Raw genomic sequence first — 18,086 nt, forward strand, 5'->3', positions numbered from 1 at the left:
GGCCGCTCATTCCTGGAGAATGAACGACAGGCGCAGCGTCTTCTCACACGCAGATATTGCATTTTCATAATAGCGGCGTCAGGAAACGTTTTAGCAACAGAAATATGTTTTGTGCCAGGCAGGCTAACCCGTTAGATGCTGACGAATTGCGATTTAAAAAATTTTAAAAAAAAATCCGGGTGGCCACGGAATTAAAAATTAACATCAACCTGCAAAGGAAGAAGTGAGAAATATTTGCCCGTGGCGGATTATGAGGGAGAGTTTGTGTATCTGAGACACATGTCACTCAAGCTTCTCGCACAGCTGACGTCACAGCACTTATATTGCGTTTAATGATCGTTATTGGTTCCAAAGACCGAGGGAAATTACACAAATTACGCACCGATTTTTACACAAGTCAATGGGATAATGGAGGATATAAAATTGTCCTTTTTTTTCTCCCTATTCAACTCATGACTGTCACGAGACAGGGAAGTTCCTCACAGAAAGACAGCGGACAGACACTGAAGACATAATAAGCTTGACGAGAACTGCAGTCAACCGGATTAAAAACTCTCAAGAGACTGTCAGCCTTAAGATTTTTAAGTCAGTTTTAATATTTAAATAAACGTAATATCCAACACTTCACTCAGTTTAAAACACATAGGGTGGCTTTGTGCATCCTGCATCCTCTTGACAGGATAAATAGCTCTGAGGTGTGAAAAGCTGGTCTCATTTTTAATTCACAAAATCATGCATGTGCAGTGGTGGTGAAGGTGTAAAGACTGCACATTTATTTTTGTACATTCCTCGTCTTATCAGATCTTCCTACTCCTATATGAGGTTTCAAATGACACTCTTGTGGGATTTAACAGAAGATTTCAGTTTTATCACCACAGAACTGTGGGGATAAAGACGTAAGGATTGAAGCTGTCCTCAACTCGATGAATGCATCCTTTAAATCCTTTGTGGATTTAAATGTAAAGAGCTGCATTTACACATCTTTAAATGTTGCACTTTTGCACAGATGTCTTCAACATTTTTTTTAATCTTTTACTCCTGCACCCTGTTGTCCTTATTTAAATGTGGATTTAAGAAATATGTCTAATAACTTTAATAACGCGTGAAATGTCTCCTGATCTGAAAGAGAACATCTCATCAATGCAGTTTCACTAATCCACACAGTGTATAAACTGAAGGTCTGAATCATTAGAAACATCCATGATCTTAATCAAGACTTAAGACTTTAACAGCTGTTGAACCTTTCTCATTTTCAAGACCACTAAACAAACACACGAGGGTCATTTGTGTCCATTAAAGGTCCGTTTCTTTACTTCTCGTTTTCCTGGTTCATTTGGAAGGAATTAAAAAAAATAATAATTTCACTGTCTTTACTATCATGCTGTAGACAAAGCTGTGGATAAATTAATTTAAGAAAGATTCAGAGCATTTTTTTTTCTTATTTACAAAGTTGAGTAAAATAGAAATACTTAAAAAAAATATACATATTTTTAGCTCATTGTTTTCCAATAGAAAGAAAAAGGTAAAGTTGATGTGTGTGATGACTCCTCTTTGCTCCCAAAACAGCATTCATTTTTGAAGGCACTCTATAATGAGGCTGTAACAGACATCAATGTGGACAAAAATGTTTTATAGAAACAAGTTGTTGAATCCTTTTGTCTTCCTGCAACCTCAGACCTCACTGAGATAAACCCACATTATCACTTCCATAACACCCCCTGCTCTTCTTTATACCACAGATAGAGAATATTTAGGTTTGGTGTCTTGTACATTTGATGGCTTTAAACATAAGTGATACTTTTATCCCAAATACCTGCTCATTGTGATGTCACGAGCTTTTGCAATTGAAAGTATGATCAGAATACGTGGATTCTGTCATTCTCTCTATTGATGTCATACCATTTGGGGCTATATTCTACACACTCAGGTCAGAGCAGGTATTCATTCATTTGCACGTCGCATAATGGCATAAAACAACAACAACTTGACATTTTCTCCTCCAAAAAATGTCTTATTACAATTCGTTTCAAAGGTTGAGGGTGGTCTTACGCACAGAGACAACAATAAACCACCAGTTTAAACCATGGCTGTTCTTTCGGCATACATATTTAGTCGCATCTAATCAATTCAAATGTCTTTATTTATGTTGCACCAATTGCTACATCTCAGCCTTCTGAAGCCTCTCGCACTGAGGGAAAACTCCAGAGGTGACAGCGATGGGAAGACTCATCTGCAGATCCAGTTCGAGGTGGCGGATTTCTGCCTGGGTTTAGGGACAAGCACAAGGAAAATGTTATTAGAAGGGCAGAAACAAACAAGTTCTAAACTGACTCGGAGGCGGCAGCACTCACCAGAGATCCTGCAGGGAGGCACAGAGGAGAGCGAGAGAGGACAGACTACAAGACAAAGAAATGTTAATGTCGCGTGAATGCGCGGAGAGTGATGAGATCGAGTTTGTTTAATCTCGCTCTGTGAAATCGGCTCTCTTCGCTCAGCCCTCTGCGGCTCTCGGCGCGCGCGTCAGCTGATCCGTCACGTGGTCTCGTGTCTCCTCTTTGCAAAATGGAGTTGTCTCAGTCTGTGCAGAGAGGGCTGCAGTCCCTGGCGGACTCGTCCGCTTTCGATCCAGCCCGCTTCCAGGTGCTGGTCGAGGCGTGTTTCCGGAGCCTCCTCTCCTCGCGCGGCGACCCCGCAGTCCTCGGTGAGACACGTCGCGTCTCCCCGCCGCGCGCCGCTTTTGTCCCCCGCTTGCAGCTTCCGGTTTCCCTCGGCTTGAGGACGTGCCGCGGAGCCGCGTCGACGTTCCGCGATGTCTCCGCGGCGCCGCTCTCGGGCTGCGATCGGCTCCAACCCGCATCCACCGTGTTTTTATGCATAACTGTGCTTAATGGGGTGAGGCGGTGGAGGCGCCGTGCACGCGCGCTGCGTCACCGCGACCTTCGTCTGCTTCTTCTTCCGCCGCCTGCTTTGCATTCACACAGCCGCACGGTCACCCTGGATGCCTTTTGTCATTTAAAAAACGACGCCAAGTCTCCCCAACGCACCAGGAAGACTGTCTAACTCCATAATCCACAATCTATTCCACCCCATCCTCCAGTGACGCGCCGCGTCTTGTCGCTGTCGGCCGAGTTGCTGAACATAAACAATCCAAAAATGACTTCATTCCTACATCTACTTGGGTTTGTTTCCACGCACCATGTGTTGTCCAACTTCTGCGGCATTCCGGCTCATTTTATTGGCCGAATTATGTGGAAAAGTGAAGTGTTCAGCAGACACACAAACAAAGGACCCCCGGCTGATGCAGCTGAGGGGCCCATTCACATGCAAATCGTCATTGATTTCCATTCTGCGCGTCAAATCCAGAGAGCCCGGGTATGGATCGCGAAACCGCGATCGTTTGTTTACCTTCACCAACCGAGCACGTCTGTTCGGCGGAGAAGGAATGCTCGAGAACGGCGGGGTGGCGTCGCCCTCCTCTTCACACCGTGTCTCGTGTGCTTTCAGATCAACCCGAGCTGAAGCAGATCGACCAGATCCTGCTGAAGCAGATCCACACTGCAGCGACCACGTTCATCCTCGAAGCGGTCAAACAAAACGCCGACAAGTCAACGATAAGGTGAAAACAACTGATCTTATCACGTAGACACTGACATAAATTCCAAATCGTAGATTTGGAGATATTTCGGAATGAAAACAGGGTGACACTAATATGGAACGGTGAGGCGTTGTTTTTCATACAAGTTACCGATTTAAATGCTACTTGATTAGATTGTATGTTCTGTTTGCGTTGGAAGAATATTTATGTGGTTTGGTTCCATTAGAGTAAAACAATCGGGCAAAGTTAGAAACAGCAAATATCCAGGTTGCATTTTGACTCCGTCTGTAGTTCTGGTCCGTGTTTTTTCCAAATCCTCTGTAATATTTAACAGTTTTATCTCCCTTTCCTTGTCTATTGTGTTATTCTGATTGTTGGGAGTTTTTTGTTAAGTCTTATTGATGAAGTTCCTTCAAATACTTGTTATACTGTAGGCTTCTCTGTCTCATAAAACATAACTGAATCCTTAAGGTTTTATTACAGATTTTTTTTTTAAGCACACCACGTTTTAGTTTGATGTCCACAATCTGAAAGTTGCTTTTCAACACCTTATGTCCACGTGCACACAGTAAACACTTTCAGTAACTAAGGCCTGAAGGATATTTTCCTCTCTGAAAAGTTATTTAATCAGGGTTAAAAAAAAAATATTGTTTACAAACTAAACTTTGTCTGCTTTATAAGTTCAAGCTAATGAAGTCATATTTTTCTTTCAGCTCCAGCCTTGAAGAGCTCACCTTCACTGCAGACAGAATAGAAATGTTCTACAGTGGTTATCAGGTACATTTCCAACTGTGTTGCACTTATTCTGAACATGTCTGCTACTTGAAGACTTTTAACCACCAAAGTACTTTTGTTTTGCAGAAACATAAGAAAGAATTGGAACATGCATTAGCGAGGTGAGTCTGACGGGGGGCAGAACTCTGGATGTCATAGTGAAGTTTTCTGATTTTGTTCTATTCACTTCACTTCTTTTTTTTGCTGAGGATATTAGACATTTGGTATCTACCAAACTGGAATGATGAGTGAGGAGTTATGCCAAGTAATGAACGGGGAGGATCCTTTCTTTTCCAGGGTGATTAATGGCAGTGCAAATGCTTTATGGCGCGTCATTAACGAACACTGTGAGCGCCAGAGCAACAATATCTGCAAAGTCTTTCAAAAAAAACAAAAAACCTGCTCAGTCTTGTACAACTGGAATCCTTTTAATCACAACTATAAAACACCAATTTAAAGTCACAGCAACCGTTCCCCGGACTTTGCTCTTAATCAGCTTTGCAGGAGGCGCTCATGTCTTTTCTCACTCTTGCAGCATCGGGAGGCGTCCACCTCAAATTAATGACATTTCGTGGCGCCTCGAATACCACATGAAGGTGAGTCGCCAGAGACGAGGACTGTGCTGCACGATCTCTTGCGTGCATCTAAAAATGTGGTTTCTCCAACAGAACGGACAGCTGGATAAAGTCAACGAGCCATTCTACATGTTATCATTAAAAACCGAGGTAATCTCCAGCTCCCCTGCACACTGTTTGGAGCTTTATGGATGTGTGTGTGTGTTGTTTTTTTCAGTCGTTTTGAACACAGATGTTTTTGTTTTTGTGTCTTTCTAGAAGGATGGTTGTTCAGAAGATGTGGACTTCACCTGCACGATGGAGCAGCTCCAGGTAAAATAATCTGGAAGCGTCGAGCTCTTGAAGAAAAACACATCAAACTGTATCCAGAGCATATTTCCACACAGAGTGCACTTGTTAAATCCCGATTTAATCATCACATCTGTCTGAAGATCTGCTGCACAAACTTTTGCTATAACGAAGCTGCAACTGCACCTTTGGCGCTGAGCACATATTTAGGTTTTTGTGCGTCATGGCGCGTCAGTGCGATGTAAAGCAAGATAGTTTACTCTGTGTCAGTGTTTATTTAGTCAACAACGTGACCCGTATATGGAAATATAAGTTTCACGCGGCAAAATATATATCCAAATAGCTTTGTTCACGGTCTGCTTGTTCACAATAAATCAATATTCTGAACATGGAGTATTTTTTTAATCATAATTTTGTAAGTGGACCTTTCATGTTCTCTCACTTTGTCTTTCCGTTTGACTCCCACAGAAAATAACCATGTTTGCTTGTTTCCAGGATCTCGTGGGGAAGTTGAAAGACGCTGCCAAGAGTGTAGAGAAAGCCAGTCAGATGTGATGCCGGTGTCCAGTTTCTTGAGCACAAAGCGTCGGACTTCACCCGTTTCCAGCTTCTGTTCACTTGCCTCTCTTTTTCTGTCCCTGATTGACAAGAACATTTGAGAATTGCCTTTTTCACTTATTTTTTCTTAGTTATTTTTTTTAACAAAATAAATCCTGTGTTGTTCTTTGATTAAAGAAAAAACGTGTTTGAATAAACTTTGTCGCATGTGTCATATTGAGTATTTTTGTTGGGTTTATGGAAAGAAAAACGGCTGTTCTGTGTTTTGTAAACACATCGACGTCTGAATGGGATTTTTGCCATAGTTGCATGACAGCGCTGTGTTTATTTCCATTGCATTTTCTTCCAGGAGGCTCAGTGAAGCTTGAATCTATTTTAAATGAGGGTTGTTTAGATGCTCTGCGCTCCACACGGTGACGACTTTAAACATTTTTTAGGCATCCACCTCAGATGAAGGTTCAAAGCTGCTCGGATCAGATTCCATAAACATCCGAGGTGCCTTCGTTTTCAGCCGAGCTGGTGCACAAATAAAGACTCCAATTCATCAAGTGGAAGTTGTGGCGCATTTTTTTCCTTTCTTTTTTTTTTGCAGATGTCAGGACAGCCTGTGACAAAGGTTTGACACCAGAGCCATTTGTCACTGACGTATTTTAACCAAGTGCGCGGGTCTTAAAAAGAGACGATCAACAGAGATTAATAAGGCAGCTGCCCGGTGCCCCCCCCCCCCCCCCCCCCCCCCAATGGACTTCATGTTTTAGTGAGCGGGGGAATCGAGACTTTTGACGGTCTTAACGACACGAAACGCGTGTGAGATCCTGTGTTATTTTTAACATCAGAGAGACGGGGGCGGGCACGCGGCGAGCAGCCTACTTTCTAATCACTGCGTCATTTGTTCAAACATGTAATCCACGTTACTCCCCCCTTATGCCTCGTCGTGTTGAAAACAGTCTCGAACCGCACGCATGTGGATTGTGTGTTATTTTAATTCATGCGTCACGCATGAGAAAGACCAGAATAGCCTCCGGTGTCTGGCTTTATAAGCAGCTGCTTGGTGTCATTGCAGACCGAGTTAAAAGCACAAAGAGCTGAAAGCTTCAGTTCTCCAAAAAGCTTTACGCATCTTCGTTGGAGTTTTTTTTTTTGGAGGTTTTTTTTTTTTTTTTGCATCTTCCATGGTGGTTTACGAGCAAACTGCGTACACCGACAGTAATTCCAAGGCTCCCTTAAGCAAGGGACCACGTGACCCCAGCGGGGCGGTCGAACTACAAGCCATTTTGGGGACGGTGTCAGTTTCCACAGAGCACACACACTGCTGCGTTTTACTGGGGGCAAAGCGGATATTTTGGAGGCAAAGTTACCGGCGCTGGAGTGGGAAACCGTCCGGAGCCGACGCCGGAACAACGTGGTGCCTCGGAGCCGCGGGTGGGATCCTCGGAAAGCGCGCAGGCGGCGAGGAAACGAGGAGTTTTATTCGCACATCTGAAATGCGCTCCGGTCCGCCGTGCGCTCTCCGCCACTGACAGCGTCTGCAGCCTACTTCAAGATGGCGGCTCGGCTCCTATTCATTTTCTGCTGATCGCCTCCCAACTTTCATTGTCTATTCCGCTCGAGAGCCTTCGATTCCCAGCCGAGCCTCCTGGTAAGCCTTCGCCCGCATCGTCTCTCTAACGGACGCGATCGGCGAGCCATCGCGTTCGGGCTTTTGTGTTGGGTTTTTTTCTCCACGCAACGATCCAGCGGTGGATGTGGAGCTTTCAGCGGTGGCTGCAGCGATCAGCGACGTGGAGCCCCGTGTGTGTGTCTGCGCACCACTTTCTCTGCAAAACATGTTCACCTTTCGGCTTTAAACACCTCCCAGGGGTCCCGATCCGTCACGGTTGCGTGGTCCAGTGTTCAGGTATCCGTCTGTACGAGCTGATCGCGGTTACTGTTCGCGTGGAGCGAATTAGATTTATGTCAAGTGGAGGATCTGAGGTGAACCAAGCTTGGCTGACTGAGACATTCACGGCAGCATAAACTCCAAACGACCCCTGTGTGCTCGCATTCCCACCAAACCTCTTGATTTTATAGAGTTTGGTTGTTTGGGGAGTTGCGCATTGGGTTTTATGATGGATTTTGGGGAATGTGTCTCTTTGTTGGATTTATTAACTTAACTTGGGTTGCTCCCATGGACGTGACAGGGAGAAGAGCCCTTGCAATTGCACATAAATGTTTCATGACGGCGACTTGGTAAACACTGGATCATTGTTTAACCAACATTGTGGTTTGATGTGTGATTATCTTGCACAAGAAGGAAAGTTGAGTTTTATTTTTATTTTTTTATTTTTTTTTAAAGGGTTGGCGACGCGTCTGTCGGGATACAAAGAGGTGGCTGTCTACCAAGCAGCCAAAGCATCTGTAATTTCCCCTAAAATCACACAGGCGGTGCCAGCATCGACTGCTTGTTTGTTTCCGTTTAAAAGCAGTTAATATTACAGTAGTTTCCATCCAGTAACACGGTGTGGCGTTGGATCAGGCGGCTCTGGACTAACATCAGCCTCATGAGGTGGGGGAAATGATCATTTTACCCATGGATCCTGGCGGGGACCCTGTGTGTGGCTAATGGGCTCAAATTAATGTATTTTCCCCCGCTCGGGTTTGGAGGTTGACAGGCTCGCAGCTCTGTGAATAGACCTGATAATGTCGCCCATCAGGCTGGGTGGCTCAAAACCTTCCACGCTGAATAAATGTGACTCCAGTGTGTCGACTGTTGCGGGCTGCGTGGCCACGTTCTCTCCAGTTATTTAATGTACGATTTTTCTAAGACGTAAAATGGAAAGGCTTGCTTTTTTTCCCCCCCGCCGTTGCTGGTTTTAATAGTTTTTCTATGCTGGTGCTGAGCGGCGTGCAAGGTGAGGAGGGACTGTGGCAGTTTGGGATTAAGAAAGGTGAACACAAGTTTGGAGCAGTGCAAAAAAAACACTATAGCGATACGATGATGCAACGTGGAGAAAATAAAAAGTAAAGTGTGTGTGTGTGTGTGTGTGTGTGTGTGTGTGTGTGTGTGTGTGTGTGTGTTCTGTCAACAACTCCATAATTACGCTGTTGTATATCAAAAACAAGCGGCTCCCTGTACCCATGACAGAGATCCTGAACAGATGTGATTTGACAGCAGGTTGTTAGTTGGTGCAGCAGCAATTTATTGAAATCTTCGGAGCCTTGTTGACTTTTGGGCGTCTGAAGTGACCGGCCTGTCTTATGAAGTGAGCACACTGCTCCCACAGGACAGAGGGAGAGCAGTTGTCCAAACACGAGCCAATCGATTAATGGCGCAACAGGCTCCCCCAGCCCCTGCATATACGTGGACATTATCCATCATTATCCATGTGTGGGGGCATCCTTTGGATTCAGTGTCTGTCCAAAGTTTGTCGGTTGAGAGGCGGCCAGGAGAGGTCCGTTGGAGCATTGAAACCAGCCGGGACTCGGGCATGGTGCCGACCATGGTTCCATAAAGTAACAGTGTGGGAGCAGAGCTGGACATGCTGGCTGTCATCCAAGAGGTCACCTCGCACCCAGGCTGTATGCGTCTTTAACTATTGTTTATATATGTATATATCTTTAGAGATGCATGCCAAGAGGTTGTAAAAGCCCCACCGATATGTCGCGCTGATGGCCAACTTCCCCAAATATGCGCATTTGCGAATTTCACGTGTTTAAAAAGAAGAAGAAGAAAAAAAAAAAAAAAACATCGGAGGAGTTGCTTCTCTCGGGCTTTCGTGGTTCAGGTTCACCTAATTGAATTTGGACGCCCACAAACGCAAAGCACATGCTTGTTTCACAAAGGCAGCGCGCGCCGCATTTTTCGCTCGGGCAGAATGGCGCAGAATAAAAAAAATAAAAAAATGTGATACAGTGTGTGCGCCTTCAACTTCAACAGAGTCTCCGCCGTCTGGCCATGTTGCTGCTGCTGCTGCTGCTGGTTATCGCGCATACGCCATGAAAAACACGGCGCAAAAAAAAAAAAGCTTCGGCTAATTTTTTTAACCTTTTTAAAAACGGCGAGAATAAGGCGCATTTCTCCTCTGTACTCCGAGGAAAGCTCGCGTGAATGTGTCGGATCTGGGTTTGTGTTTGCCCCCTTCTCTTTTTTTCCAAAGCCCGTTGAACCGATATGAGCTTTTTTTTTTTTTTTTTTTCCCTCTACAAAATGGCAGCCGTGCTGTCGGCAGCCTGGCAGTCCAGCGGCTCTGTGTGTGTGTGTGTGTGTGTGTGTGTGTGTGTATTTGAGTGTGTGTGCGCACAGAGGGACGGAGCGGCTCGGTCCCTCCTGTTTCCCGCTCGGCACACCGGCAGCTCGCCGTGCTTGTTGTTTTGGTTCAGACATCCTGCCTTGTTCTGGTCACTGGCGACCAGCCATGTGGGCTAAAAAGCAAAGGGAGTTGCCATAGAAACGCTCAGGTCCCCCCCCAACCCCCCCACCCCCACCCAACCGCGCGCCTGTGTGGCACACCTGACGCAGTGAGTGGGAGCCTCACACCCCCCCCCCCCCATCCTCTCTCACCCAACACCCTCTTTTCCTCACCCCGCCGCGCACATAATTTCTCACCAAAATTAGGTCATGAAGAGGCAACGACCTGCCAAATCGGCGTTTTACCGAATTTCAGATGATTTATTCTATTAAATATTTCTATATCCGAATATCAAGTAGGACAGATTTTTTTTTCTCTTCATGCCATTCGATTTTTTCTCTGATTTATACAAAAATTGGAATTTTACGCAAATGCTGAGTATCGAAATCATTGCAATGGAGGTTCCGGTTGGATGTCGGACCCGCAGCGCTGCTATGTTACAAAGTATAACTGAGCGCGGAGCTCTATCGATCCACCAGGAGGTGATTGATTTATGATTACCCCCCCCCCCCCCCCCCAGTCAGGTGACTGCTGCGCTCCCGTCCATCAATCTGCCACCGAGGCGCGGAGCACCTCGCCTTCTTGCTTATTCTTTTTAAAATCAGAATAAAGCACGGTGTTGCTTTAACACAGTTCAAACAAACAGAGGGTCCCGTTTTTAATTCCTCCCCCCCCCCCCCCCCCCAAATGGTCCTTGGTGCTTCCTTCAGCGGTGCCCGCAGCGGCCGCCTGACGCCTCCTCGCCCGCCATTGCACGCACTGTTGTGACTTGTCCTCCGTCTGTCCGCAGGTTTTGTCGTTCCACTCCCCTACAAACATGCATCGAACCACCAGGATAAAGATCACCGAGCTCAATCCTCACCTCATGTGCGTCCTGTGCGGAGGATACTTCATAGACGCGACCACCATCATCGAATGTCTTCACTCCTGTGCGTAAAAGCGACACGCAGTCTTGAGCTCATTGTCACTTTTTAAAGCCATAATGCTGCAAAGTCCACCCTGATACATGCGCAGATTATTCACAGTGTGCTTGAAGATGGGACCTCATGTTCACTTGTAAAAAAATAAATAAATAAATGTGTTTTTTCAGTTTGCAAGATGTGCATCGTGCGCTACCTGGAAACCAGCAAATATTGTCCCATCTGTGATGTACAAGTGCACAAAACCAAGCCACTCCTCAACATACGGTGAGTGTATTGAGCTCATTGAATTGATTTTTTTTAAATGTTCTATTTATATAATTTCACATTATGTTTGTATGTTGTGCTCTCTTCTGTTGAACTCATAGTTCTCCTTTATAGGTCATTCTTTATCATTTACCTGTTTTCATCATTATATTGTTCTCAGTCTTTTTTTTTACTCTTAGTTCTGACCTCCTACTCCACTGTTCATGTCTGTCATCACTTCTGTCCAGTTTGATCAGTTTTTTGTGTGACTCAATGAAAACTGGATTGACCTACAAGTACAATTAGAGTAAACTGGCCTCACCTCTCTGTCACACAGTGGCTTCTTTGTTCACTTGAAATGACTTATATTTGTGTAGCAAGTACATTTAGGTATAACACAGGGACAATTCTGGTGTATAAAGAACACATTTTTGTGTATAAACTCTCATTCTTTTGTAGGATTGATTTTTGTTTTCTTGTTGAACATCCATAACAGCCACACTTTAAAATACTGAGATGCTTGAAGACCCCAATTGGAGATGTCTCACATCCCCGAACACACTTTTATTTACCAATAAAACATGACAACTTGTTTCACACCATGTATTTTTTTAGAGGACAGCCCATTTTACTCGCACTCCCCGCATAGCTTTTCGAGCAGTTATTTACCAGTTTGAGATTTGTTTCCCATCTCAACACACTGATTGAAAGTCTCCTCTCTCTTCAGGTCTGACAAAACTTTACAGGACATCGTGTACAAGTTGGTCCCCGGCCTCTTCAAAAGTAAGATGTTTGCATGTTTACTTTGATTCTGAGACTTCTATGGCGTTTTTTCTCTGACCCAGCCGCACTGTACTGACATGTTACAGGACGAGCATGTGATGGTTGGAGATTTACTCTCTGGAAACATTGTTTGGATGCAGTTGCACTGTATTGTCTGATGGTTTCCTCACTGGCTCTGTTAAAAAAGCTGCATGTGTTCTGAGTTGTTGGTATAATTATGTCCTTAGCTGTAAGTTGGTTAGTTGAAAAAAGTACCTCAAAAAGTATCTTTTTATGGGAGTGCATTGTGCTGGGATGGTTGTGATTTTTACCTGCACTGAATGGACCCACACTAAAATAGAGCTCTCCTCTGGCTCTGACACTTTTGCTGTTTCAGTTGTAAAAGAAAAAACGATGCATTGATGACCGAAAGTGAGCGGACTTGTAATTTACGTGCCTTTCTGAATGTTTTCAGACGAAATGAAGCGGCGGAGAGACTTTTATGCAGAGCATCCTGTCGACGGTGAGTCAGAAAGCATCTGCTGATGTGACTGGTCGCCCTGAAAGAGGAAAACTGTCTGCCTTGTTATATTCCTTGTTTCAAAGTGCTTCTGGTTTTGTATTTCCTGTCCCCTGTAGCCTCTAACGGATCGAACGAGGACCGTGGTGAGGTGGCAGACGAGGACAAGAGAATAATCACAGATGATGAGATCATCAGCCTCTCCATTGAATTCTTTGATCAAAGCAGGTGGGCTTTATTTAAAAAAAACCTTCTGACCCTCTGTGTCGTTATGTGACATGAAAACCTTACAAGGTTTTTATTTAAAAAAACAAAAAGACAAGTTTAGATTGAACAACTTCACTGTCTTTGGTCAGATATTTGTCAAAATAGGGTCAGATCCAGTTTTAAATGTTGAGGTCATGAGGTGTGGGGAGCCGATCTCACTGTCCATTCACATTCAGCACCTTTATGTTTCATTAATCCAGATGAAAGTTTAGATTATTTTCCCCATATTTCATAACAAATACATCATACTGTGGACATATGTGTTTTTGTTAATTTGATTAAAACGTTGCAGTGCAATTTTCTTTCAGCGAAACAAAAATAATGTGATTAACACAGTTTGTTTGTTAAAATATTGTCATAAAAAAAAATGTAAGCTTGATTTAAAAGAGATTTTTATGGGGGGGGGGGGGGGGTGTTGAGTATGCATCTGTAAAAGTTGCTAAAATTTCCCATGTGTTCATTCTGCACAGACTGGGAGGCATTTTGGAAGACAAACAGTCAAAAGATCAGGTATTTTCACACTGATTTCTGCACTTTCTTCTTTTCTTTTATCACATTTTTTTCCAGATTGACCAGGTTCTTTTTAATGGTTGTGAAATGTTTTGACAAACTTTTACTAATAAATTCATGTGTATCCTCTTTTTTTTTTCTTCCCCATATATTTTAAAACATGCTTGTATATGATTGTTTCTTATTGAACGTGCAGGTGGCGAACAAGAGGTACCTGCAGTGTCCAGCAGCCATGACCGTCATGCATCTGAGGAAGTTCCTGCGCAGTAAAATGGACATACCCAACACCTACCAGGTTTGTTTTTTTAATTATTAAATAATGAAGTAGGCAAATGTTTCCAGAGAGGTCTCTCAAATGTATTTTTTTGTGGAAAAAAAAAATCTGAATTAAATAAACATTTATAGCGGACCTTTTCCAATCCTCCAGGTTGAAGTCATGTATGAAGATGAACCTTTGAAAGATTACTACACATTAATGGATATAGCTTATATCTACACTTGGAGAAGGGTAAGTGTATTTTAAACTTGTGTTGTTTGAATTCACAAATTCCTAATTTGTTTTGCTTTTCAGTGACACCTTTAGTGTTGGAAGTGTTCATTCTACCGTATCTATCTTTATAAACTGGAGGGGATATTTACTACAATGCAGTTCATATTTTAGTACAAAAAAAATACTTTTTTGTTTGTTTTGTTGACTAAAATTCTGATGCTGATCCTGAAATGTATTTAGTTTCTCCTTGTCATACCAATCAAACACTAAACTTTTAATTTGATTGAATTGCTTTAACCATTGTCTGTTAAATCTGAGTTTCTATGATTTGTATCAGCCATCATTGTCCATTGCGTTTCATCTGAACACCAATGTTTTCTGACTAAAATCTGTGTAAATTCATTTTGACATTGTTTCTATGCTTCAAAACTTTTTTAAATAAGTGTAAATACACCATTAAATGTAATGTTTTACATTGAAATTGTTTGCGAAGTGGGAAAACTGTCTGGTTAATTGCTGGTTCATCTTAAAGAACATCTAAAAGGACTTTTAGTCCTGAAAGATTGCTTACGAGTTAAAGTGCTACAATCTTACAATACAAAGTGTTATTTACTTAAAGTAACCTCAAGTAGGGCTTATTAGACTTGTAGTTTTTGCTTTATTCACATTTGTAATATATATATTATATATTAATAAAGCTTCACAATAGTGTTTGGAAATAGGACTATTCACCATTGTTATGAAGAAAATAAAAAAGTTGCATTACCAAAGAATGACAGTTGCAGGTTTCGAAGCACTTTTCTTCTTTATCCTCCCGTTTTATACAGAAAATAAAAATGTGTATAAAATATGTGCAAGACAACATTGTGTAGTTTATAAAAGTGCTTTTATTTGTTGCCTTTATATGTTTAAATGCACTAGTTTAGATTTATTTGTATTCATTCCCTCCTGGATGAGAACGTGGTGCTGCATGCTTAATACAAAGTCTCTAAAGAAGGATATTTTCCTATATATTCACTCACAACAGAGACTGCTGTTTGTGTATTTGTGTGTTTATTCATCCTTTACACTTTAAAAAAAATGATTAGCAAAATTATTCAAGTTTCCCTGCAAAGTGATTCATGAAAAAGTATGTTCTGGTGTGGATTTAGTGATTTATTTCCTCTCTTCACCCCCCAGAACGGCCCCCTGCCCCTGAAGTACCGGGTCCGACCCAACTGTAAGAAGATGAAGGTGAGCCACGCGCAGCAGGACGGGCCGAACAGCACCGGCAGATCCGGTCCGGAGAGCGACTCCAACAGCGACAAGGCGGGGAGTCCCACCGGAGCCCCGTCCACCTCCTCTTCCCTGCCGAGCCCCGGGACGCCCGCACAGTCCCCGCACCCGCAGCACCCGCCGCACGCGCCGCACGCGCCCAGCGCCTTCAACGGGACTCCCGCAGCCGCGACCCCGGTCCAGACCCCGAATCCGAACCGGCCGTTCACCCAGTTCGGCGGCAGCGGCGCAGTCAGCGGGAAGCCGCGGAAGGTTGCGCTCAACGGATCGGCCACCTCCTCCGGATGACGCGGGTGGGGTGGGGGGCTCCGGACCGGGCCACCGGAACCACCGGACCACCGGGCCGGGCCGGACCGGACCAGCCAACGCCAGACCCCCTGCTCAGCTGATCCTGTATCCATGCCAACGTAGTTCCATCGTGTAGAACTGTTCTCTCTTTTCTCTCCATTTGTTATTGGCATCGTTTGTAAGTTTAGTGGAACCAGAGACATTTCAAATAAAGGAACCAGGAGATTCTATCTAAAAGAAAAAAAAGAAAAGAAAAAAGAAAGGACGTTGGTAAGAAGGACATTTCTCCCTTTTTTTTGAAGCTACAACTTTATTTTACAGAAGTGACTGAGGCTTATATTTTGTTATCTCAAATGAAACGTGTTCATGATTGTGTGTTGGGATATTTTTTTTATTTTTTATTTTTAAACATGCATGCTCATGATCACGTTTTCTTTGGCTGGTTTGCCTTTAAATCTTGGACTAAATCCTCCAAGCATTAAAAAAAGAAAAGAAAAGAAAAGGTTTGTATAGATTTGTTGACTCGATGGGGGGGAGAATAAAACTTTATCTGCCTTTTTACTGGAAAATCAAAGTTCCTTGTAGCGATGGAAGTTTTCCTCCACAGGTTTAGAGAATCCGCGTGTAAATAGAAACAAAAAAAAAGTGCATATTTAATCAGCGATGATGTTATTCTCCGTTTTGGGAAGGACTGATTGGCTCATTCAGCTTCGATTCATGTTCAACGACAGATGTTTTTTGATGTCTCTGTTTTCCGTATTTGTATCGCTCGATTGTATGGACAACTTATTGTATTGTTACTGTTGCACAGTATAAAACATCTAAATAAAACATTTTACACTTACAGGAGCCCCCCCCCCCCCCCCTCCCTCCTCTCGTTCATTGGGCAGTCTGGTAGTTTTGCATTAACTGGAGGAAATAAAGGAGCGATTGAACTGAGCAGACGGCGCAGAGCGCCAGATGTCTGAATCAGCAGGAATGAATGAAAAGGAGCGAGGAGGAGGAGGAGATCCAGCCTGATTACATTAACTTCACGCATCTATTAAGACGGATGCATTGTTCATTTAATAATTCGTTTATTTGCCTCTTTTTTTAATAATATGATGAAGTCCGTCAGCCTCTGTGGATTTTTGCTTTGGGCTCTCTTTGTTCTTTTCAAAATGATTTACTGTTTGTATATATCGTGTTATTTGGGATATCTGATTGTAATCAGTCCATCTTCTCTCTACTACTTTGTCGGTTTGTTTGTTTGTTTGTTTGTTGTTTTTTTTTACAAACTTGGATTAAAATCTTTATCTTTATAGTATAAAAATACAAGCAATCAATTCAAAATACAATACGGAGCTATTCTATTTTTTATGCAAGAATACGCGTTTTTTTTTCTTTTTATGGATTTGATTTATTTGATTTGTGAGCCCGATGTATCAGACCTTCAATAAGTCTCTAAAAATACCAGGGACAGATTTTTATCTTATTTTTTTAAAGATAATCTATTTCAACACAGCTGCTAAGGTATTTGTTGTAGGATTTCTCCTCAGCGCAATTTGTCCAGAAGACAATATTCTAAGATTTAAAAAAAAAAATTTATTTTAATAATGTAGAACAGGCCTCGGTTTGTGGTTTTAGACGTGCGACTGCTCAGAAATCGAGCTTAAAAAAACCTAAAACGAAGCATCTGAATTATGAAAACAGTTGCAATACTTTTCCCATGAAACACTTTAATAGTGTTTTGATAGCGACAAAACAAACAAACAAACAAACAAACAACAAAACCTTCGAGTTCTGCTTTTTGTGCTCGTCTGAATTTAAATTACTTGGTTTTTTTTACACTCAGTCGTCTTATCAGAAACATTTACTTCTCCGTTTCCGCCCGAAATGTATTTCAAATGTGGTTTTGATGACAAAATGAACATACCGTAAAAAAAAACAAAAACGAATGCGATTAAGAATAGAGTGTTTTTGATTGATAAAATATGTTCAATCAGATCTTTTTTTTCCGATTGGATTTTCAATATTACGACCATCATAATGGTTATGCGAATGGTGGCATTACAGTACGACTACAAGTCCGAATTTATTAGGCAGACTTTGCGCACTGTTTATAATGCAGAAACAAGAGCGAATAGTTTCCACCTGATTATGCGTCCAAACCACCGCAAATACGCGTATTTGACCAATTGTTCACTCAAAAAACGGAAGAAAGCATCGTGTCGCCAGAATCACAAAACAAATACGAAAAAATTGCATCATACTTTTCACATAAAAGATATATGCAGACAAAATGAGGATTCAATCAAAAATCTAGCAGTTGTGTGGTTTAGGTGTGTGTGGGGTGTGTTTTGTGTGACCCACTGATGACGTAACTTTACTCGCTATGCTGGGAAAACACGCTTTGACGTGTTGTCTGCACAAATGAACAAACTCAGCGAAAATACAACCATCGAGGTCGTAAAGTGAATCCAAGATGTAAACGTGGCCTGCTTCAGTAAACACCTCAGGGTAGAGGGATTTTTTTTTGGCAGATTTTAGAATAATTCACCAGCATAACCCCATTGGGGGGAAAAAGGGGGGGGGGGGGGGGTTAAAACACAATCACAGGTAACTATGAGGGTTGTTTGCATCCAATTTCC

General features: G+C 42.8%; 2 protein-coding genes across 2 annotated transcripts; both read left to right on the forward strand.

Moving 5' to 3' along the window:
• The first annotated feature begins 2,437 nt into the window (after positions 1-2,437).
• On the forward strand, positions 2,438-5,987 carry commd3 (COMM domain containing 3). Its single transcript, XM_080515466.1, has 8 exons — positions 2,438-2,701; positions 3,505-3,616; positions 4,309-4,372; positions 4,457-4,491; positions 4,905-4,965; positions 5,038-5,094; positions 5,203-5,256; positions 5,728-5,987. The coding sequence occupies exons 1-8, from the start codon at positions 2,563-2,565 to the stop codon at positions 5,785-5,787; spliced, it is 582 nt and encodes a 193-aa protein (XP_080371592.1). The 5' UTR covers positions 2,438-2,562; the 3' UTR covers positions 5,788-5,987.
• A 1,085-nt stretch (positions 5,988-7,072) lies between these two features.
• On the forward strand, positions 7,073-16,687 carry bmi1a (bmi1 polycomb ring finger oncogene 1a). The gene is made up of 10 exons (XM_080514722.1): positions 7,073-7,429; positions 10,969-11,107; positions 11,269-11,365; positions 12,072-12,127; positions 12,582-12,629; positions 12,746-12,854; positions 13,364-13,403; positions 13,600-13,698; positions 13,831-13,911; positions 15,073-16,687. The coding sequence occupies exons 2-10, from the start codon at positions 10,996-10,998 to the stop codon at positions 15,454-15,456; spliced, it is 1,026 nt and encodes a 341-aa protein (XP_080370848.1). The 5' UTR covers positions 7,073-7,429; positions 10,969-10,995; the 3' UTR covers positions 15,457-16,687.
• Positions 16,688-18,086: the final 1,399 nt, after the last annotated feature.

This window comes from Blennius ocellaris (assembly GCF_963422515.1).
Source record: "Blennius ocellaris genome assembly, chromosome: 19".
NCBI lineage: Eukaryota > Metazoa > Chordata > Actinopteri > Blenniiformes > Blenniidae > Blennius > Blennius ocellaris.